The 22605-nt window shown below is 42.5% G+C and overlaps 10 protein-coding genes across 17 annotated transcripts; 6 read left to right on the plus strand and 4 right to left on the minus strand.

Moving 5' to 3' along the window:
• Positions 1-148: 148 nt before the first annotated feature.
• Positions 149-21601, plus strand: LOC6574165 (protein jagunal). Of its 2 annotated transcripts, XM_044008236.1 has the most exons (5): positions 149-362; positions 736-1108; positions 1171-1321; positions 20377-20382; positions 21591-21601. In XM_044008236.1, exons 1-3 carry the CDS (start codon positions 274-276, stop codon positions 1300-1302), a joined length of 594 nt encoding a protein of 197 aa, XP_043864171.1. In that variant the 5' UTR covers positions 149-273; the 3' UTR covers positions 1303-1321; positions 20377-20382; positions 21591-21601. The 2 variants fall into 2 exon arrangements, with proteins under 2 accessions (XP_043864171.1, XP_002000223.1); XM_002000187.4 differs by lacking the exons at positions 20377-20382; positions 21591-21601 and having other exon boundaries at positions 150-362; positions 1171-2818.
• Positions 2704-8054, plus strand: LOC6574166 (katanin p60 ATPase-containing subunit A1). 5 transcript variants are annotated; one of them, XM_015167300.3, is made up of 6 exons: positions 2704-2788; positions 2879-3001; positions 5742-6037; positions 6088-6713; positions 6821-7295; positions 7360-8054. In XM_015167300.3, the coding sequence occupies exons 2-6, from the start codon at positions 2886-2888 to the stop codon at positions 7683-7685; spliced, it is 1839 nt and encodes a 612-aa protein (XP_015022786.1). In that variant the 5' UTR covers positions 2704-2788; positions 2879-2885; the 3' UTR covers positions 7686-8054. The 5 variants fall into 5 exon arrangements, with proteins under 5 accessions (XP_015022786.1, XP_015022787.1, XP_015022785.2 ...); XM_015167301.3 differs by lacking the exon at positions 2704-2788 and having other exon boundaries at positions 2883-3001; positions 6100-6713; XM_015167299.3 differs by lacking the exons at positions 2704-2788; positions 2879-3001 and adding an exon at positions 3714-4194.
• Positions 7938-9662, minus strand: LOC6574167 (histone acetyltransferase type B catalytic subunit). Its single transcript, XM_002000189.4, has 3 exons — positions 9351-9662; positions 8787-9288; positions 7938-8725 (listed from the first exon to the last, which is right to left on the minus strand). The coding sequence occupies exons 1-3, from the start codon at positions 9415-9417 to the stop codon at positions 8080-8082; spliced, it is 1215 nt and encodes a 404-aa protein (XP_002000225.1). The 5' UTR covers positions 9418-9662; the 3' UTR covers positions 7938-8079.
• On the plus strand, positions 9895-11943 carry LOC6574168 (26S proteasome non-ATPase regulatory subunit 12). Its single transcript, XM_002000190.4, has 4 exons — positions 9895-10079; positions 10177-11216; positions 11278-11434; positions 11490-11943. Exons 2-4 carry the CDS (start codon positions 10183-10185, stop codon positions 11790-11792), a joined length of 1494 nt encoding a protein of 497 aa, XP_002000226.1. The 5' UTR covers positions 9895-10079; positions 10177-10182; the 3' UTR covers positions 11793-11943.
• LOC6574169 (histone PARylation factor 1-like) lies at positions 12034-13540 on the plus strand. Its single transcript, XM_002000191.4, has one exon. The coding sequence runs from the start codon at positions 12159-12161 to the stop codon at positions 13437-13439; it is 1281 nt and encodes a 426-aa protein (XP_002000227.2). The 5' UTR covers positions 12034-12158; the 3' UTR covers positions 13440-13540.
• On the minus strand, positions 13483-14667 carry LOC6574170. 2 transcript variants are annotated; one of them, XM_002000192.4, is made up of 4 exons: positions 14566-14667; positions 14290-14420; positions 13797-14224; positions 13483-13731 (listed from the first exon to the last, which is right to left on the minus strand). In XM_002000192.4, the coding sequence occupies exons 2-4, from the start codon at positions 14388-14390 to the stop codon at positions 13553-13555; spliced, it is 708 nt and encodes a 235-aa protein (XP_002000228.1). In that variant the 5' UTR covers positions 14391-14420; positions 14566-14667; the 3' UTR covers positions 13483-13552. The 2 variants fall into 2 exon arrangements, with proteins under 2 accessions (XP_002000228.1, XP_015022788.1); XM_015167302.3 differs by having other exon boundaries at positions 14488-14657.
• LOC6574171 (ADP-ribosylation factor-like protein 6-interacting protein 1) lies at positions 14769-15883 on the plus strand. The gene is made up of 3 exons (XM_002000193.4): positions 14769-14928; positions 15043-15408; positions 15465-15883. Exons 1-3 carry the CDS (start codon positions 14905-14907, stop codon positions 15666-15668), a joined length of 594 nt encoding a protein of 197 aa, XP_002000229.1. The 5' UTR covers positions 14769-14904; the 3' UTR covers positions 15669-15883.
• On the minus strand, positions 15736-18067 carry LOC6574172 (G-patch domain and KOW motifs-containing protein). Of its 2 annotated transcripts, none has more exons than XM_002000194.4 (3): positions 17725-18067; positions 16947-17668; positions 15736-16871 (listed from the first exon to the last, which is right to left on the minus strand). In XM_002000194.4, the coding sequence occupies exons 1-3, from the start codon at positions 17859-17861 to the stop codon at positions 16171-16173; spliced, it is 1560 nt and encodes a 519-aa protein (XP_002000230.1). In that variant the 5' UTR covers positions 17862-18067; the 3' UTR covers positions 15736-16170. The 2 variants fall into 2 exon arrangements, with proteins under 2 accessions (XP_002000230.1, XP_032589404.1); XM_032733513.2 differs by having other exon boundaries at positions 16807-16887.
• On the plus strand, positions 18167-20340 carry LOC6574173 (T-complex protein 1 subunit gamma). Its single transcript, XM_002000195.4, has 4 exons — positions 18167-18295; positions 18354-18415; positions 18525-19024; positions 19086-20340. Exons 1-4 carry the CDS (start codon positions 18262-18264, stop codon positions 20122-20124), a joined length of 1635 nt encoding a protein of 544 aa, XP_002000231.1. The 5' UTR covers positions 18167-18261; the 3' UTR covers positions 20125-20340.
• LOC6574174 (N(6)-adenine-specific methyltransferase METTL4) lies at positions 20408-21519 on the minus strand. Its single transcript, XM_002000196.4, has one exon. It carries the CDS (start codon positions 21463-21465, stop codon positions 20419-20421), a length of 1047 nt encoding a protein of 348 aa, XP_002000232.2. The 5' UTR covers positions 21466-21519; the 3' UTR covers positions 20408-20418.
• Positions 21602-22605: the final 1004 nt, after the last annotated feature.

Here is a 22605-nt window from a genome sequence, read left to right on the forward strand (position 1 = left end):
TTTAAATCTGATGACGATTTACAGCACTAGAGCCGGCTATTGGCCGACCGCCACAATTTACTACGTTCATGTGGTCGAATTTGGCCACTAAACAGAGAAATGTCTTTTTCGAATTAGCCAACACTTGTCTTGTGTCATCAACATCACCGCAATCGACCCACCGCCACAACCTATCGTCCGAGTAAATGTTGTGAGAAGTGCTTGAAGACAGTTAAATTTTGTTTAAGTAGTTACAATTTTCCAAAAAAAACGGCATCAAATTGACGCACCGAAATGGCAACTCGCGGCGGTCCAATGGTCGCGGGCACCGACGGCAACGACTTCGAGTTTAGGCAGAAAGTGGCCAACACATATCAAATTAGGTTAATAACACTTTCTAAAATCTTGGCAAAATTATCTAATTACTTGCAAGTAGCTGAGCCCCTGCATTGCCAAAAACCCAAAAGGTCATGACACCGCAATTGACAGCAATCAACTTGCAACTCCTGCTGCAGACGGGCTGCACCAGCCAGACAAACAGTCCGCCAGCCAGCCAGCCAGGCAGCACCCGCAGAGTGGGTGGGCAAAGTGCCAGCGAGACAGTCAGCATGTGTGCCTGTTTACAACAGCAACAACAACATTGTTTGTGTACACATTTTGGATAGCCAACGGCTGCAGCCTACCAAACAATCGAAGAAAACAATTAACGAGACAAATACTTATACAAATTAAACATATTTTTTTCTCTATTTGCAGCTTGTTGAACAAATCGCGCCTAAAGTACTGCATTTTCTTTCATGCCCTGCTATTCTTTGTCATGCTGGCCAAGCTGACGTCGGATATATTGGATCGCTTGGACATATTTGTGCTAGAAATCGAAGAGTTGGAGGTGCCGCCGCCGCTATGGTGGGAGTACGTTTGGGCTGCCTCGCTGCTCACCTCATTTCTTGGCCTCTCAGCGTCCCGCGGCAATAAGGTGCGCGATATGCAAAAGTATATTATTGCAATTTTCGTAATGGCTGTGCTGCCGCTGTTATATTGTTTCGCCTATTACTCGAGTGACGTGTGGGAGTTTTTGACCATGGACAAGTCCGTGGCACTCGATGAGACAGACATTTTTCTATGGCGCGTAAGTGAACTCTCTTAAAAAAAACCTACCATAAACGAAAATTAAATAATCTTCTCTTTTAGGGTTTTCCGTATGGAGTGTTCTGGTATGGTTTTTGTTTTGTAGGCTTTCAGATACACGGATTCACACTGTACTTCGCGTACAACCTAGTCAAAGCCTGGAAGGCACGCACAGCCACACGTAAATTTCAGTAAATCACTTGGGCCATGGAAAACGACAAAGCAAGAAGCTGTAGGGCTAGTTGTAAATAATTTGAAACAAAAGGAATAAAAACTATCTCTCTAGTGCACAAAAGCAAAACATAAATAATAAAGCAGCTGTTAGATTAACGCACGTTTTTAGTACAGTCAAGACATAATAGTTTCTGAAAAAAAAAAAGTATACAAATAATTACCAACGTTAAAGTTATTGTTAAAGTTAAAACGTTCAAGCGTTACATACATTACAAACTATAAATCTATACCTATATATACATACAATACACATGCAACCTTATAAAGTCGAGTCGACAACAATGCAACTGAAGCCACCAAATTTCCCAATACAAAATGGAAACAAAACAATAACAAGATATAAATTTAATATTCTTTTTTGTGGTCTTACATTTCGACGTGCCTCGTGTTTGTTAGAAACGGTTAATATATAATTATTAAGTACTTACGTTTATATTGATATATATACGATAAATGAGTACATTTGAAACTATTAGGTTTTAAACAAAACTATCGAAATGTTTTTATTGCGTTTATGTTTTTGATTTTTTTTAAAAAGCACATGCGTATAATTCATTTGTTTTTTAATGTATGTGTGTCATTTGTTTTTGTAAACTGCCCAAAAAATATATATTTATACTTTACGAATTAACGATTTTACGATTATTTAAATGCGATTTGACTGTTTAAATAAAGTCAAAGTTTTCAAAAACCAAAATAACAAATTTGTAAAACAAATAATGTGAAATGTATTTAAAAAATTTCACGAATTTAAATACTGTTTTTCGAATGGTCATTTACTGTCCGAATTTATAAGTAGTTTTTAAAAATCAATCAATAAAGATGCATATATATTTGTTCTTCTGAGTGGGTTAAACAACAAATGTGTATTTCTCAAATGGAGGCAGTGAATGAAATCATATTTTCGTATACAGATCTGTCAGCTGGATAAGACTAATTTATATGCTATGAGAATAGCTATAAATTAGATATACGCATGTATGTTTATATTAGTCACTCAAAGTATGCAACAAAAATTTAACATATACAGGCTCTGCTGTTGCACCAACAGAGGCCATGTAGCATATGAAATTCTATGGTGTTGTAGATGCATAACAGCAGAGGGCGAACATGCAAACCTCCCCAATATGTTCACCATTTTCACCAGCTGAGTTTGGCCCAAACATGCAATGCTGCTGACCAGCCAACATTGCGTCCAGTTAGTGGCCGTTTGTGCAGCGCGTCGTGACGTCGCGTCGCTTTGCTGCAAGTTCCAAGTTGCGCAACTCGCACAGCTGAGAGAAGAGAGAAATAGAGGAGGAAAAAGAGAGAGCCGCAACAAATGAGAGCAATGGCTGCTGGCACACAGCTTCCGCAGCATCAAGCATTTCCGTTCGCTCTCAGCACATTTCGACATCGCCTGTAGGAACAACGGACGCCAACATTTTTCAACAGTTTTTGGCCAAAAGTAAACAAGTGAAATTAAAAAAAAAAAAAATCTATAAGTAAAAATATCGAAAATTGAAATATTTTTTTCTGGTAATACGTGAAATTCAAGTTCAAAGATGCGCGGCGAGGAGACCTACAGACGCACCACACGCGAAAAGATTGTTCTGCGTGGCAATACCACCATACGCACCGTGGACTCCACTTCCACATATTTGCCTATGATGGGTGCAGGGTGAGTAAGCAGACCTCAAATTTTCCCCCATCCGCCTGCCAGAGGCGTGCCGGGCCACTTCAACGTGCCTTGACTGCACTTTTTCCTCTCACTGCGTATTGATTTTTATCTCTGGCAGCTGATTTGTCTATAAGTAGAAATATGTACTATGTAAAGGCGACCTTCGTTTGCCTGATCTGCTGCTGAGCTTGAGTTGAATTGTTGACAAGACACTCCAAGCAAATGCGCTATATATACATTTTATATATGTACATAACGACTTGATATTTTATGATATGTTGGCGCTAGGACCCGCTACTAAGGCTGCATGCAAGCGCGCAATTAAAGCCGGCATAAACAAACGACTAATTATTATAAAAATTATTGTAATACATTCTAATCCCTTTCAACATGGATGTGTGTAAGCGTGTTTGTGTGTGTGTGTGTGTGATTGAGCTGGTCGCAGAAATCGATGGTTTCTTTAGCTTGAGTTTGAGTTGACTTGGGTTAGCGTGCGTTGACCATTGGACGACCCGGTGGAGGCAATAACTGAGCAACAAAAACTCAAAGCAATACTTCCTTTAACCTCATTTCATATTCACACATTCAACCACACACATACATACACAGGTAACCAGAAACTACCCGCCAAACAAATACTGAGCTAGCTTCTTTTGTTGTGGACGTAAAAACGTCGTCCGTTGTCCAGTTTTGTGGTCAGTTGGGCTACAACCCTTGGGGCCGACACACGTCGAGCGTCGCAGCACATCGCATTATTTCGAGTTTTCCGTCAGACTTGAGCATAATTCGAAAATTTATAGTCAACCTTCCAAATTGCTAGTGTTCTTGATAAAGAAGCATTTGCTGTTGCTGACGCCGACAGCCATGTTCAATACGAACGCGCAAAATTGGTTTGGCATGGGCCAATCGGTTGCTGAAGCTCCAGCAACTGGCGGCCACATGAATCAATCGCTCAACAACAACAACAATAGCAGCAACAACAACAATAACAATCACATTAACAATGGACTACAGTCACAACCTTTTATGCGTCAGCGTACGCTGGCCAGCTCCAATCCTGCATTGGAGCGCACAGCGCTGGTAGTTCGCCCACAATCTCCGCCCAACGTTCAAGTGGAGTATGAAGTGGCCATGCCCTTTATGTCTGGCTACCGGCACACACCATATCATTCGCTCTGGGATTTACATCAGTGGTAAATATATATATCGTTCATAGTCCATAGTCCGATCTTGAGACTCGGTTGGTTTTCCTCTGATTCATTGCTTAGCCATGACATTGTTGAGTGGCTCTGCCATTTACGTCTGGCTGTATTTTTTTCTCTCTTCATTATTGTAAAAGCTTAGAAATTTGTTAACATTTCAGGCCTTAACTTCAAAATTAAATGGATATTTAGCAACAGTTCTATCCATTTGCCGGTGTTTCAAACTCTTTTTCAAACAGTTTTCATGTCTTTTCCACGACTTTAATAGAGAAAAACAAATGTTCAGCTTGCGGTTATAGTTTGAACACTTCTTGTTACTTTGTTAAAAAACAGAACTCCAACCAATTTTCTATAGAAACGATATAATAAATTGATTCGCACAAAGACGTAAGTTTCCCAGTCCTTCACCTACTATCAGACGCCTCGCTGACCCGACTTGACGTTTTTGCCAGTCATAATTGCCATTGGCTGTTATTTTTGCATAAATTGACGGTTCCTTAGGTTGCCTTTCTGTGGAACTGAAATTAACATAAACACCTTTTGCAGTGACATGCATGAGCCGTAACTGGCTCATAAAAACAATGAAGGCAACTCGACTAGAGAGGATGAGAACTGAGCTAAGCTATCAACTAATCTAGATTACAGTTTTTGTCAATTATTTCTAGCCTTGTGCCAGTTAAGCCATCAATCAAGCGTAATATTTATATAGCTGAGTACTGAGTATCGAAGCTCTATTGATATATACATATAGAAATAGGTCAAATAGGCGGATCATCCGCTTTAATGACTCTACAAGCGAAAAAGTTGGCCCAGTTAGGCAGCTAATCACATACAAATCTCTGGCTCTGGAACGTGGGTGCCTGCTGGCGGCGGTATCAGAAACATTAACCCAATTGTTTATGGGCGCGCAATGAGAACACATCCGGTTCTGAGAAATATGGCCGACTGCAGCCAACTTAATTAGTTTGGCAGAACGATGTAGAAAATATATAGCATACCTTTCAGCGTGTGAGAATTTTCGCTGATAAAGGCAGCAAGAGAACAAAATGTGGCAACATGTACTTGTAACTGAGTTGTTAAATTGGAGTTAAGAACGATGACGCATGTGAATGTCAACAATAACAATTGTCGCCGGCACGTCAATAACCTGGGTGGCATTCCATCGCCAAGGTTTAATGAACTCTCGAACTGTTTTGCATATGTCTGTATGTATGTATATGCAGGAATATATTCGTTGCTTGTGTATGGCAGGCGCACGCTTTAGCCACACGAACTAGACTTCCTAGAAATAACTCATGTGCATGTGTGTGTGTATGTGTGTATGGGGTGGGCAAAGCAAACGACTCAAATGTTGCTAGACTAGACTAGACTAGACAAAGTTTGACTGGACTTGATGCGGCGCACGCAAAGGGACTTGGATGTCGCCAGCTGATAAGCCAAACAAATGACCTTAGCCGAGTTGAATGTGCAGGGCCAATGGCGTGCTGCAGCGTTTATCATGCATGCTGATATTATATGACCCCTCTTCTATTTCACAGCTCTGCCACGCCACCAGCAAGCTTATCCCATATGGCGCGTATGATGGACTCCTTGATCCTGGACTCGCTGTCCCCGTATGCCTTCACCAAGATCACCACCACAAGCCGGCCCCCACGCAATAGCAACTGTAGTAGCAGCTTGAAGAAGCCTGCGACAGAGAATGTGCAGCATACGCAGCACATCAGCGTCAATCCTCATCGGCCCATCAACAATCTGGGCCCCAATGCACCCAATGGCTTGGGCATCGGGGGCGCGCCACCGACGCGCGGCAAGCAACAGCGTTTGCCCACGCAAGGTTTGTGCCAGTAGTTTTCCATTGTCTGCTCACCCCACAACTAAACACAGTCTATGATGCAGAGGTTGCCCCGCAGCCGCGCCCCAGCCACATAGCAATGCCGTTTCCCTCGCAACAGCAGCAGGACACTCGCTGGGTATCCTCGTTGCGTCGCCGCGATCCGGAGCTGCAGCCAACGCTGCCCTCCATCAACAGCAATCTGAACAGCAACAGCCTGAGCCAGAGTCATCATGGCAGCGCGGGCAATGTGGGCCTCGGGGCAAGCAACACGGGCAGCACCACGGGCATTGGTCTACGGCTGAGTCGACCCGGCAGAGCCTCCGCTCTGACAGCAGCCGTGCGCAAGAGTCGATCCGTAGAGCGATTGCGCGCCCGCAAGCTGAGCACCAACACGCAGATGACACTGAAACAACGGCCGGTTAAGAAGAACTCGTTGGACGACAACTCAAATTCAGATGATCAGGATGCGACCACATCGATAGAGGACAATTCGCATGCCCAATCAACCACACACAATACACCCAGATGCTCACCGAAGATCAAGATCAAGCACTTCTCGCCGCTGGGCTATGAGGGCCACCTGGTCGATACGCTGGAGAAGGACATACTCCAGCGACATCCGTGCATCAAATGGACTGAGGTCGCGGGTCTCAACGAGGCCAAGACAATATTGCAGGTGAAATTGATTGAGTATATTGAAGAGAGTACAGTCGATTTTTGTATCCAACTAAAATCCGAATAATTCCGAATGTTATTTTATCCAGAAGAATTTTCTGATTGCAGGAAGCCGTTGTGCTGCCCATTATAATGCCAGAGTTCTTCAAGGGAATACGCCGACCTTGGCGCGGCGTCCTAATGGTCGGTCCACCAGGCACGGGCAAAACGATGCTGGCCAAAGCCGTGGCCACCGAATGCGGCACAACCTTCTTCAACGTGTCCTCCTCCACACTAACATCCAAGTACCGGGGCGAGAGCGAGAAACTGGTGCGTCTGCTCTTCGAGATGGCCCGCTTCTATGCGCCGAGCACCATTTTCATTGATGAGATCGATGCCCTCTGCGCATCGCGCGGCAGCGACTCTGAGCACGAGGCTAGCCGACGGTTTAAGGCAGAGCTGCTCATCCAAATGGATGGCCTGAATGCCAGCCTGCAGGATGATAAGATCATCATGGTGCTGGCGGCGACAAATCATCCCTGGGACATTGACGAGGCCTTTCGCCGACGTTTCGAGAAGCGCATCTACATACCGCTGCCCAATGGTGAGAGCTCTCTATATGGGGCATCTACATCTAAACCGACATTTTTGTTGCCTTTTGTTCGCAGAGGAAACACGCTCGGCGCTGCTGAAGCTCTACCTTAAGGATGTATCACTCTCGCCAGATATCAATACGACAGTGATTGGTGACGAGCTGCAGGGTTATTCCGGCTCGGACATTAGCAATGTGTGCCGCGATGCCTCCATGATGGCAATGCGACGTCTCATCTCTGGCCGCACGCCGCAGCAGATCAAGCAAATACGCCGCGAGGACGTGGATCAGCCGATCACACTCAAAGACTTTCAGGATGCACAGCAACGCACCAAGAAAACTGTTTCAGCTGACGATGTGGCACGTTTCGAGAAGTGGATGGAGGAGTACGGCTCCTGCTAGTTGTACGATCTTTGTGCTGTCGCAGCACCAAATTTATAAAGTACCCTTCTCCGCACTCCCATACGTATGTACTTCCAATACGCAATATTTTATTTAATTATTGTAAAAACTATATGTATCGCTGATATATAATCATATACAGAAAAAATGTGTTTTCTATATAGTTAATTGCTCAAGAGCCCACACTCCTCAAATTATGCTCTAAATGGACGCACACACACATAAACAAACACATACACATATGAGCGTGTGTAATTTTTTAATACATATTTATTCGACAGAATCCTACTATAAGCTTATAGCAACAAATTGTATTTTGTAATCAACATATTTAGAACGGAAAACATAATAAATTAATCAAACACCCAACGGCATTATATTTATTTATGTAGATCTAGGCCCGTAGCTTATCAATTGTATTCTTGTAATCCTGCTCGATGAGCGCATACTCCTCCTGCAGCTGTTCCATGCGCTGTTTGGCATTTGGCAAACGTGCCCGCAACATCTCCGTATCCATTTTATAGCGTTCCATCTTCTGAAGATCCTTCAGCTGTTTGTAGTAAACGGCATTGAGGCGTTTCTTAACTTCCAGACGATAGGCTCTATATTCCTTTTCATCAGCCACGTTGGTGTAGTATAGGCGCAACAATTCGTATACCTTGCGCACCTGACGTGGATTCAGTTTTAAGGTCTCGCGTGCCTCGCGCACCATTTCCTTGGTGAAACCCTTCTTGATTATATCACGGGAAAAGCATTTCAGCTCCAGACACAGACGAGCGTCCACAAAGTTACGCAATCTCTGAAAGTCCTCGGATGGATCCTCTACGGTTATGTCCACCACATTCTTCTGGCTTTGATAGAACTTGTATATTGTTTCCACTAGCTGTGTAGCCAAACCCAATTTCTGGAATGGCGGCAAAATTAGCATTTGGCTAATTCGCGGACGCTTATTCTGAGGATATGCATAGTACTCATAGACAGTGGTGTAGCCAGCAGTTGCATACTGGTATTCGCCATCCTTATTCTTATATTTCTCATAGCTAAAATTTAATTGATTGGACTTGAAAAGGAAATTCATATCGTATACGAAATTCAAATTACCAGATAAAGTAACACCACTGGGCATCATCGGTGTCTATATAGGAGGCAGCGTCAACAAACCATAATATGAACGTTTGCAGACGCGTAAAGAACTTTAGAAATGACGACGATTTGTAGTCACATTGATAGATTTCGAAGAGCCGTTCGCTGCCATCGTCGGCGCGCCGACTGTATTCGCTGAGTTTTTCACCAAATGGCTGAAACTTGTCGGCCTTGTCAAGCGTCTTGAGAAACTCATCCAAATTAATGAAATAACAGCCGTCTGGTAGACTTTGAGCAATTGTGGCGACCACGTCGTCAGCTTTGATTTCTCCACCAGATATTTCATTGACTCGCTTCTCGTACTCAACGCCCAGATAGATATGCAACGGGCCAGCCGTATACAGAACTCGCACGTGCAGCCCCTGATAGCCGAATATGGTCTCCGACTCACCAAATATCTGATGCGCCATGGCGGGGTGAAATATTAAGGCATCGTTGTTAATGTCCGCCTTGTCGCGTACTGCAAGCGGGTAATTGAGAACTTGAATGCGACACGACTAAATTATACAATCCTAGACTTACTCAGCTTGAACTCCACTGCCTCAAGGGCATCGAGCACCAGATCCTGATATTCCTGAATTTGTGCCATTTTGGTGATTATCTTTCGGCTGCTCCGCAAATTGGCGCGCAAAATGTGATTGTAATTGTAGCGTCGAAATAGCAAACGCTTGCGACACTGTGCAAGGAGTTAGTTTTCGAATAACGTAACGTAGTCTCTTGACAGAAATAGGAATTTATATGCACTTTTTATAAAACAATTGATCAATTTACTTATTTAGCGAATTTCTTTCGCGGCTTAACAAAGGCTGGAAGTGTTGTGCAGTGAAGCTAAAATGCAACACCAGGGATGCAAAACTTACCGTACGTTTTCGCGTTTTAGGTTTATTAATATATCTGCTATATTTTTGTGATAGCCATCTTCTTTTACCAGCTGGCATTTTCTATCCTAAAATAGTAAACTATCTTTTTTTTTTAACAATTTTTTAAATCAGTCTAGTTCTGAAATTTGCTTCAATTTGAAAATGCATTGTTTGTCAGACACTGCTCAACACTGATATTACGCGCAGCCAACTTAACATCATTTGTAAGCAAATTTCTGCAGAGTCTTGATCGAAATTCACCGCATTTATTTGCTTCTGCCCCAGAAAAAAGTATTTTAATAACAGCAACCGCAAATAGGGCGGCAAATAGTTAAGTTTATTCCGTTTAATAACCTTAAATACGCCTTGCTTTAGTACTACGTAACAAAATGTAAGTATCGGAACAAAAAAAAAGTTGCCTTGTCATACCTGCAATTTACAACAACAACTTCAACAATAATTGGAACTATTTAAATTTTGATTTGAAGCTCATTATGGATACCTATTTGTTCGATGGCGGTCGCATTACCAAAATGGAGGTGGACTATGAACCTGCCTGCAATGAGAAAATACCCATGGCCATGGAGTTGGCCAAAAAGAATCCCGACGCCTTTCATGAAGCGATCGAAATGATGCTCCAGCTGGAGAAACAAACACGTCTGGGTGCTGACATGGTATCATGCTCACGTGTATTGGTGGCCATCTGCCAGATATGCCTCCAGGCAGGCAACTGGAATGCATTAAATGAGTACGTCTCGTTGCTCGTGCGTCGCCGCTCGCAACTGAAGCAGGCGGTGGTCAAGATGATCCAGGAATGCTGCACATATGTGGATAAGACGCCCGACAAGGAGACCAAGCTGAAGCTGATCGATACATTGCGTTCCGTAACCGAAGGCAAAATCTATGTAGAAATTGAACGTGCACGTTTAACTAAAATTTTAGCGGACATTAAAGAAGCTGACGGAGATGTGGCAGGTGCAGCTGCGGTCATGGAAGAGCTGCAAGTAGAAACTTACGGCTCGATGGACAAGCGTGAGAAGGTCGAGCTGATATTGGAGCAAATGCGTCTGTGTCTGCTAAAAGAGGACTATGTGTCCACCCAGATCATCGCAAAAAAAATCAGTATCAAATTTTTTGATGATCCAGCACAACATGACCTCAAGCTGAAATTCTATAATCTGATGATACAACTGAATCGCGATACATCATTTCTGAATACCTCGCGTCACTATCAAGCCATTGCTGAGCCACCACGTAAAAAGAAGCCAGCAGCTGTGGAGTCATCCACGAGTGATGAGAAGAAAAAGGGTGACGATAAAAAGACAAAGGAGGAGGATGATAAAAAATCAGAAGCTGATGTGGCTGTAGAACCAGAAATAGAACTGACAGATGCACAGAAAAAGGAGCTCACAGACAAGTTGGTCTGCGCTGTGATCTACTGCGTGCTGGCTCCCTTTGATAATGAACAGAGCGATATGATGGCGCACTTATCAAAGAACAAGAAATTGGAGGATGTCCCAGCTTATAAGTAAGAATGCCCTACCCGGATTAATTAATATACAATACTAACTTGTTTTGTCATTTGAAAGGGAAATACTGCGTCTCTTCATGTCAAAGGAGCTTATAAACTTCGATACATTTAATGCAGACTTTGGCATGATTTTGGCTGAGAACGAAATGTTCAAGGATAATAGCAAACATGGCAAGAAATGCATCACTGAGCTAAAAGATCGATTGATAGAACACGTACGTTTTTTCACGATGTCTTAAATGCACTTTTCTAACTATCTCTTTCTTTTAGAATATACGTATCATAGCGATGTATTACTCACGATTGCACTTGACGCGCATGAGTGAGCTGCTGAATTTACCCACTAATCGCTGTGAGGAGTATCTTTCGAAATTAGCAAACAGTGACACAATACGCGTGAAGATTGATAGACCGGCTGGCATTATCTATTTTACCACAAAGAAGAGTGCTTCGGATATATTAAACAATTGGGCAACCGATGTGAATCAGCTGATGTCCTTGGTCAACAAAACATGCCATTTGATCAATAAGGAGGAGTGCGTCTACTCAGTCATGTGTGCTGTCGAAGATTAGAAGCATTTTAGGTTTATTCTGTTCTTACAACATCAACCCACATGCATACATTTATTGTAATACTAACTAACCAACTACAAATTCAATATTTTGCAAACATTTGTATTCATTGAATGAACTACAATAATTAAAACCAAACTCACCATTGAAATGCGTATTCTACCAATATTTACTATCGCTTTGCCGCCATAGCAATGATTAAACTTATTTACCGGTTCTATCGACTTATCGATCAATCTGCAAGCAACTGCAACAGCCCTGTTTATGTTCTCGGTATTTAGCAGATAAGAAGAAGAATAAGCTTTTGCATTGTTTTTTTATCACTGCATTTGCCCAATAAATATATCTGTTTCAACAAAATACGAAATGCCGAAGGAAAATTGTAAATACTGGGACAAATGCTATCAGCGGAATGAGGCACATCTAGAAAAATACAATCACCCTCCCAAGCAAACAGAAACGGAAAAATTGGCGCCAAAACGCAGAGCAACCACTGAGGAGGACGATAAAAGGAGCCCAAATACAAGCAGCAAAATGGAGATGGAAAATGTGGGCAAATATGAGTCGGAGACGGCGGAATTGCACAAGGAGGCAATGAATAATATTGCTGGCAAAAATTATATGGAAACATTGGAAAAACGAATACGTTTGTCGGTGCAACATGAGTATGAAAATCTATGTGGGAGCAATGAGTTTATTAGACACAAATTTCTGGTGGAGATGCCAGAAGATTTCTATGAATTCTGGAAATTCATCAACACACTAAAGAAGGACACCACGAAAGACGCAGCGCTTCGACATATTGAAACGCTATTCCAACTGCAGCTGGTGGGTCCATTCGAGTTTTTAGCTGGCAAATTTCACAATGCCAAGATGGGTGAACCTGGCGATTATTTGCGACATTGGCGTTTCTATTATGATCCGCCGGAGTTCCAAACCGTGTTTGTGCGCCAGGGCACAGGTATACACTACGGCTACTGGCGCGATGTACCGCAGGACAAAGAGCGACTGATGCTGGCCCGCAACGATGCGACGCGCAACTGTGAGTTCGAATTTGTGGCTGGCAACCTGTTTGATGCGTTCCTGCACTATATGCAGCACGATTATGTAGCCACGCCATTCACCACGGGCCAGGTCGCAGCCACCAAGAAAGCGGTGAAGCAGTATATAAGCGATAATTCGCTGGAATTGTCACAGCTCGAAAGTTTGAAGACTGAACGGAATAAGCACGTTGTGACCAAAACATTGCATCGGGCTGGCATTGTGGTGCCCTACGAGCGCAAGACACAGCAGGGCTATCGCCCGCTATTGGTCAGCGATGCGGAGCTGAAGAAAATTTTAGCTTTGCTCGAACCCAAAGATCTCAACGATGGAACCGATAATGCCAAACAGATGGTGCTCGAGAAATTGCAACCACTGGCTAATGCGGCACACATTGCGATGGATGAATGTGATTTTGGCACGGCATTGGAGCTGGGACTCGATCTGTTTAGCAGTGGGCACAAGGAGCTGCATATGCTGGCTTCCTCGCTACTGATGCCTGCCTATTCTCTGCTCTCGCGGCCACAGTTCATTGCCATTGCGAAAGCGCATATGGAGCGGCGCAGCAAAGATCTTAATTTAAGCATGTTTGAAGTATTAAAATAATCTACTCTTGTACACTCCTGCTAGCAGATTAATTCAGCGATGGTTGTTTTCATTTGCAACCGCTACCGTTTATTTGAATAAAAACAACCACCCAAAACTTATGTGCACTACCTTTACATGTACAAGTAGGAGCTATCCTTGGCCGGCGGCAAATAGCGTTCAATGCACGGCACACCCATCTTCTTCAGCAGATGCAAGACTGGCTGAGCAGCAATTACATCTAGGGGCAGTTTGTCTGTGTAAACGACATAGGAGCTGACAGGTAACTCCATCTGAGTACGCCAGCTAGCAACTGTAAATGGAACAAATTTAATATGCATTACTCAAATTCTTCCACAAAATTAATTGAACACTTACTGCCTGCTGCCACGCCAGCTATAAAGTTGGGGGCTTCCAGCTCGGTTATTGTTTTGTCATATCCCTTGCCACCCACACTGTGCACAATGGCCACGTACTCGCTGTATCTGTCGATCTCCTCGCTTTTGTAGTCCACCTTGGGCTTTATGGTGATGGTGAGCACTTGTTTTGCCAGTTTTGCATAGGGTATGAGCAACTCCGTAATTTCGCCACTGCTGGTAAGATCCTCTTCTAGTGTGGCAATCAGATGTCCCTTTGAGGCATTCCAATGCAAAGTGGAAGTTTTTGCTGGTATCTCGCAAACGAGCTTGGCATCTTCGAGTAACGCTCCGCGACAGAATTCTGTTATGAATGGTCCTTCGATAAGTACGAACAGTTCACTGGCAAATGGAGCTTCATCCGTGCCATCCATAAATTTAAGCTGCGCCCTGTTGAAGACGCATATTAAATTAGTAGAGAGTAGGTTATAAACAAACCAAAACTGCAAACTCACTTCGTTGCCGGCTCAATGCTTTCAAATTCGTCTTCCTCGCAATCATCCCAAAATGCACGGGAAGAGGGTATTCTTACTTCACCAAAGCCTGGACAACTCATTGTGTTGTTAATAAATTCGAAAATGGGTTTCTAAAGAAAAAACAATGAAATGTTGACTATTTTATTCGTCATTTTCAAAAGTATCGCATAAGCTTACTTCGTTGGCGTTTCTGCTCTACAAGTATTTTAAAGTAGCAGTTGCTCTTGCTAATTAATATTTCTAGGTAATAGTTACCGTGAGTTCAGAAAGTATTTATTTTATAGCTCGACTTTTATTAGTGAATTGTGCCTACTTTCCAACACATTTCTGTAGCTTTAATAACATACTGGTAAAATATAGTAGTCATTCAATTTGTCGCAAGTTTATCGATATAGTGTACTGCCATACCTGTCTGTCAAAACGATAAGTTTCGTTAACAAACATCGCTATCGATGCTTTTTACATCCTTACTGGGTAGCTTGCACAAACAAATTGATTTTTCTCCCAAACTAACTGTAGCTCCACTCTAACGTATAAATAAATATACAACAAAACTAAGGCGTGTAAGCGTTTTATCAAACTCGACAAATAAAGATGACAACATCTCAAGTTGACCAGGTAAGCAAGGATCCGTTATTCCAACTGTGACTCCTTTGCACTCTGTAGCACATACACGAAAAAAAAAAAAAATTGCCGCCATCATGAAAAGCAAAATTTTGCATTAATTTACAGAAACGTGCCCTAATCAAGCTAAAGCATGACTTGGAACCATTTCGCAATGCCATTGTAAGTGGATATGGTGTTCTTACCTGGGAAAAACAATACTATGCCGGCGTCGTCTTTGGCGCCATCAGTATCATATATTTGTTGCTATGGTACATGGATTTGTCCTTCATAACTCTATTCTCATTGCTGGCCTTATTGGCATTCTTCATGGACTTTGTCATTCCGATGCTGTCGCGATTGGTCTCTAATGGTGGAAATTGGGATGGCGAACAGGAGGCTAAATTTGAGGAAGTGTGTGGACAGCTATATAACATTAAATCAAGTATCATTGATTGGTATGATTATCTGTTCAAAGAGCGCAAGCCAACAATGGTAAGCACTTTGCGCATATAGCTGACACAAAATTTAATTATAATTCTATCGCACAGGTTGTGATCATTATAAGCTTGGGCCTACTGGTTCTGGCTTGGATTGGTGCCATTATCAACAATCTTTTGCTCATGTATTGTGCTACTGTTCTGGTAGCCATGTGGCCGGGGCTGAATGAGAAGGATGTGTTCAAGTCCCTTACCCAGAAGGCTTCTAAGATAATCAATGATAAAATTCAATATGGCAAAAAGAAGCTGCAGTAAATGGCTAACTTATGTTTATTAAATTATTACATGGACTATTAAATAAATCTCATCAACACACAAACACTCACGTGCACACACACACAATCCAGCGTATTCGACGGAAACAAAAAACAAAGAAAACACATTCGAATATATAACACTAAGTCATTTACTTTGCCATCTCATACATACATACATCCTAATCAATAAATATAGTATATCGTAAAATATAAGTATGCTATGGGCATATTGAAAGTATTATCATTCACATAACTAGCTAAAATCATAAAAGTAAGGCATTTTGGAAACCTATACATCACGACATTTCTAACTCTAAGTTTGTATGGGCCCCAAAGATTCTCAAAGAAAGACATTTTTGTGATTATGAGTTAATTGAAATTTAATGATAATCGTGCATATATATGAAAACTATGCGTCTTCTGATGATACATAAATGTTTAAATAAAATAAAGTTTTCAAATGAATCAACAATGGCGTAATTGGATTTTCTATCTTTGTACTACTTGGCACGCCCATTACGAGAACGGGACCGAGAACGCGTGCGGGAACGATCGTGTTTACTTTTCTTTGTTTTCTTTTTTTGATGACGTCGTCGTGCTCTCTCGTCCGCACTACTATTGGAATCCTCGCTCGTGGTTGAAGAACGCCGATGACGGTGTGATTTACTTTTCGATTTCTTTGACTTTCTTTTCTTGGATTTATTGCTGCTGCTTCCAGTTTTTGACTTCTTTTTGGACCTGCGCTCATAGGCGGAATCACAATCACTTTCTGTTGATTCGTCCGTATCGTCGGCTTCGTCTGAGCTGCTTTGCTGTCGCCTACGACTGCTGGATTTAGATGTGCTACTACTCTTTAGAGAATCCTGATCACGTTCATAGTATCGACTAGTTTTGCTGCTCTCAGCTTTTCCTCGGTCTTCTGCTCTATAAGGGTTTCGTTCCTCTCTTTTATGGGATGTACTTTGTTCGTCTTTGTAATCTCTGCTCTCAACTCGACGCTCATCTTGGTTGACACTGCGATGCTCTGTTTTATGAGGCTTTCTCTCTTCGTCTTTTGTTCTATACGATTTACGTTCGTCCTCATGCATTCTATCTCGACTCTCTGTCTTTACACTGGTTCTCTCAGTTGATTTTTCTTGCTTGATAATTATTTGGCCGTGCTCGTTTTCCTGCTTCTTAAACTCCTCGTATTTTGCTGTATCTGTAAACAACGGGAGCTATTAATAAGTTTGATTTCACTTAATCTGTGCTTAAGATCTATGTGATTGCCACTTACTTATGCACTTGCCGTACTGCGAGTATTCCTTGCGAGAGACGGGCTGGCAGAGAAACTCATTAAATGCCTCCTTGTTACCTCCAATCGCCATTTTAACAATCACACGACCTGCATGATCGTCAAAGCCCTCAATCTGTCCATACTGATCTTTTTGCTTGCCACCCAAGATGCGCACGTAGGCTTGCTTTTTGATTTCCAATATTTCGTTTTTCTCGGGCTGCACCAGCAACGCCTTCGGTTTCAAAGCTTTGTCCGCTCCCAGCCCCATGCCTTTGGGCCTCAAAAAAGGAGCCTCGTCTACCGGAGCGGCGCCTTTTTTCTTAGGCGGCGGATCCACCCAACCCATGCCACGCAGCATCGCTAAACCAAACTGTTGTATTGGTATTGAGTCATAGTCGTCTAAGGTTGCTTCTTTGGCCCCATTCAGAGGCAGCTCATCAGCTTTCAGCGCCGGTAATACAAGCTTTTCATTATCTATAATATCATTGCCGTTGACGTTCGCGGCTGCAAGCAACTCGCGTGCGGCGCGTTGCTCCAAGCTAGCACCATCGCTATTAGCAGTTACTTCAGCGATAGATTGCGGTTCGGCAGTGGATTCTTCGGGGTCGACGTCCTCTTCGCCCATCAAAACAGCTCGTCGTTTCATTAGACTTGCCAGCGCTGTAGATGTTTTCTGAATAGTAGGCATTTGTATGACAAGTGGTGCAACTTCTTGTTTTTCTCTATAAACAGAATATGAGATTAGATTTATATTGTTTAAATAATTCTATTAACTTACGTGACCAATTTGATTTCCTTCCCTTCGAGGCATTTGATAAGCTCTACTTTGTTTTCTTCTTTTGTAACTTTGCTGGGCAATATATTTGGCTTTTTAGCCACCTTGCTAAAACCAAAGGATATCTTTTTAGTATCCATGGCGTACCTTTTACAAACGTTTATAAACAAAAATTAAACAGCTGTGATAACTGTGTTGCCAATGTGTGTAAGTATATCGATAAGCTATCGATATAGTTATCGAGTCTTTAACTTTAATTGGCGCTGCCCAATTAAATTATTTACATCTTGCAAAATTTTTATTTTATGTGATGCAAATTTTGTGTAGATGTTCGCCGAACTATAACCTTTACTTGTAACACAAAATAATTAAATAACAACAACTAAAACATATGTTATCGAATCTTCTGGAATCGCCTGTCAGCATTTCTAACCTCAAAAACAAACGTCATTCATTCTCTTTTGAGCAGCGGCAACAGCGAAACGCGAGGCACGAGTTCTATTATTTTCACATAGAAATTGATTAAAAATAACAAGAAACATGTTTGGTGGACAGCAACCAATACTCGTGTTGAGTAAGTTTTAAAATTTAATTGATCTCTGACTATTTACTATCTTAATATTGCCGTTTAGGTCAAAACACAAAAAGAGAATCGGGCCGCAAAGTGCAGTTGGAGAATATTCAAGCCGGAAAGGTATGTGTGTGCGTGCGTGTGTGTAATGCTTGTGACTCACATGTCTCTGCGTCTATCGAGCAAATTTGGCCATCTGTTTGCAAGATTGTAAAATTAATGATAATTTCAGGCTATTGCCGATGTGATACGCACATGCTTGGGCCCCCAGGCTATGCTGAAAATGCTGATGGATCCCATGGGCGGCATTGTGATGACCAACGATGGCAATGCAATTTTGCGTGAGATCACTGTGCAGCATCCAGCAGCAAAGAGCATGATTGAAATTGCTCGTACGCAGGATGAGGAGGTTGGCGATGGTACCACCTCTGTGATTGTCCTGGCTGGTGAAATGCTAGCCGCCGCCGAGCCATTCCTGCAACAGCAAATCCACCCAACAGTGATCATTCGAGCCTATCGTGAGGCCCTCGAGGACATTGTCAATCATTTGCAGACCAATTTGAGTGTCCAGTTAGATGTCAAGGATAAAGCCAAAATGGCTGATGTGGTCAAGGCCTGCGTTGGCACCAAATTCATTGGCAAGTGGTCTGACATGGCTGTGAAGATTGCTTTGGATGCTGTTGAGACTGTGACGCTGAATGAGAACGGTCGACTGGAGGTGGACATTAAGCGGTAGGTAGTTCAAATACAAGGATCTGATCTAAAAGTCAACTTAATTTCATAATGTATATAGCTATGCAAAGGTGGAGAAGATTCCTGGTGGCGCTATTGAAGATTCCTGTGTGCTGAAAGGTGTTATGCTCAACAAGGACGTAACACATCCCAAAATGCGTCGGTACATTGAGAATCCACGCATCGTACTGCTGGATTGCTCACTTGAATACAAAAAGGGCGAAAGCCAAACCAATGTTGAAATCATTGGCGAGCAGGACTTTACTCGCATGCTGCAAATTGAAGAAGAGTTTGTGCAGCGCGTCTGTGCTGATATTATTGCCGTTAAACCGGATCTGGTATTCACTGAAAAGGGTGTCTCCGATCTGGCACAGCACTATCTGCTTAAGGCGGGCATCACTGCCATTCGGCGTCTACGCAAGACGGACAATTTGCGCATTGCTCGCGCCTGCGGTGCTACCATTGTGAATCGTACTGAGGAGCTGACAGAGAAGGATGTGGGCACTGGTGCCGGACTATTCGAGATAAAGAAAATTGGTGACGAGTACTTCACATTTGTCACTCAGTGCAAGGATCCCAAGGCTTGCACCATACTGCTGCGCGGTGCCAGCAAAGACATTCTCAACGAAACGGAGCGCAATCTGCAGGATGCCCTTCATGTGGCACGCAATCTAGTGCTTGAACCACGTCTGGTGGCCGGTGGCGGTGCTGTCGAAATGGCAGCATCCCAGCTACTAACCCGAAAGCAGGTGAAAGGACCCTACACTGCTGTGGCGCGTGCTTTGGAGATTATACCACGCACGCTGGCCCAGAATTGCGGTGCCAATACTATTCGCGCCTTGACCGCGCTGCGTGCCAAGCACGCCTCTCACACCGGAGACGGAGTCTGTGCCTGGGGCATTGATGGCGAGTCCGGTGAGATTGTCGACATGAATGAGAAGAACATTTGGGAGCCGCTTGCCGTCAAACTGCAGACCTACAAGACTGCAGTGGAGACGGCTATTCTGCTGCTGCGCATCGATGACATTGTATCTGGATCGAAGAAGCGTGGCGGCAACGAACCCACCAATCCAGCAGCCATGGCTCAGGGTCAGGAGTAGGCAGAGAACAACAAATACATTTGTATTAATAATTCTTAATATTTTAATACTTAATTTAACACACAAACACAAACAAAGCGTGTGCACACACATGAATACACACACACACACACAAATGTCTAACATTTCGCCAGTTCCCTCATACAAAATTCTTGTTGCATTCGCTTTCATTAACAGCACACAAATAAAACGGTAATAAACCAAAAATAACTCAAATATCTTGCTTGCTTAACTGTCTATTAGATCGTCTGATATTTACTGATATAGAAAGAGAAAATCAAAATTATTGAATTATTAGCTTCTCTTTATTACTTGGTCGTACAAACGCTCATCCATTAGCTTAAGTACCTCGATGCCAATGGACGTAAATTGTGGTTGCAAATAGCGGGCGAACAGTTCCAAGCAATTGGGCTCAACTTGATCCTGCTCAAGCTGCAAGTGTGGACGCAACCAGTCCAGGAGCGGTGGCTTGTGCGAGTGCACAATGCTGGGCACGCTGAGCAGGAATTCAGTTTGTTGCAAGTCTGCGGCATATGCCCCATCGCTCTGCGCGTGGCAGGCCAAATAGAGGTGCTCGTAGGGCTGTTTTTGAGTGGCATCCGTTTGGTTTAACTTGCAAATGAGCCGATGTGCCGTATTAAGCTTGTACCAGCGTAATTTATGCAGTAAACGTAGTTGCCAACGTGGCAGTAATTCTGTTTCCAGCATCGTTTGGTGTAGGTTGGAGTTTGTGCACCAAATGGCCACTAAGGTGCGCTCATGTGTGAGTTGGTTCAATGGCAACAGGGCCAATTGCTCATTGTCCATCATGGCATAGCCTAGCTCGTGCTTGATCCGCTTTAAACGACGTATGTATTTGTTGCGCCAGGGTGGGTCAATCACAATTATATCATAGCTGGGCAACAGCTGTGGCAATAATGTGGTTAGCTGATCCACGTTATTGTTGTAAAAGCGGGTTGCATGCGGTATTATGAAAGTCTTCTCCTCTGTTTGATACTTTTGAAATTGACCGCTCATATTGCTGCCATGCATTTGAGGCAGTCCGTACTTTTCTTCCCAGTAGCGGGGCAGTGGTGACATATTGTCTACTTTTACATCGGACAGCTGTTCCAGGTAATTCAGAATTGTATCCTCGGATTCATTGTTTTCAACTTCGTTCAATTTGCGTTTCCGCTTCTTTAGGTCTTGCGCTATTTTTGGCTGAAAGTGAAACAACTGTGACTTTAATTCATATATTTCATAGTTAGGTACTCCAGCTGCGTAAGCTTTATTTATTAATTGCCGGTGATTGAGAAAAATCGTGTGTTTTTTGTCATTTTGTTTTGATTTCAATTTTTGCATGTTAATCTGTTGAATTTCACAAAGTATCGATATTGTATTTTCGATTGCTATTGCGGTTACAGTGGCAACATCCTTGCGATAACTTTTGTCCGTTTCTACATCATTTGTATTATCACTAACCAAACAACTACATACCTAAAAGTGAAGAGCCGAGCGAATACGAAGTTGTTGGTAGCTACTAGACAGATTTTTCGGTGTTGAAAAAGTTTGTTCTACATGTCTAGTCTATGTGTTGTTTGGATAGTGGTATTATCAATTTTTTATTTTCTTTCTTAAAATAGCATTGAATTCGCCAGAGTAGCTTTTCACTAAAATGCGATGCAATAAATCGACTCATGGCGTATATGGTATATGGGATTATTTTGATGAACTCGGGGCAGAACAAACATCGTGGGTAGTCTATTTACATATATTAAAATTTTGGGGCGCTACACAGCCTTGCATTGAAGTACATTTCTCCATATAAATAACTTATGTATATACAGACGATTGAGTCTACATCGACTTTAACTTGACCCTCCTTATCGTACCCTCTAAACTTCGGGTTTCCTCCTGGACATCGTAGATAGTCTGGTGCTGGACGCTACAGACTTAAAAATTTCAGAGATGCCCAGCTGTCAACATCGATGTCTGACTAATTATGTGCTTTATTTATGATCATAATCTTTGTTGATAAGCAATTTGGAAATAACTTATCGCTAAAAGATATACAACAGCATTTACATGAAATATACATACACATATATATAATTAGCTATAGCGATAGATGACGACTGATTCGAGACTATGTCATTTGACCTGATTCCGCACATAATTTATCAACGAAGCAAATCCATTGATGAAGTTCACTATAATACCTTTACAAATAGTGATAATTTTATTAATTAAATAATTTTTGGAATATTATTAGAACTATTCTTAGCTGAGCCATTATTTATTGCTAATTCAACCCCAAAGTCGTCATCGCTAGTGGTATATGAATTTTTACGGGCTCCTGCTGAACAAAACTAGATACTAGTTGCTAATCAAATGAGTGAATCGCAGCTTTTAAATTACCAATTTCACAATTGGTAGTAAAAGCTTCGATATTTCAATGAAACCAAGCTTTCAAAAAATACGGAACTAAGCTGATGCTAACAA

The sequence above is a fragment of the Drosophila mojavensis genome, unplaced genomic scaffold, assembly GCF_018153725.1.
Source record: "Drosophila mojavensis isolate 15081-1352.22 unplaced genomic scaffold, ASM1815372v1 contig_277, whole genome shotgun sequence".
Lineage (NCBI taxonomy): Eukaryota > Metazoa > Arthropoda > Insecta > Diptera > Drosophilidae > Drosophila > Drosophila mojavensis.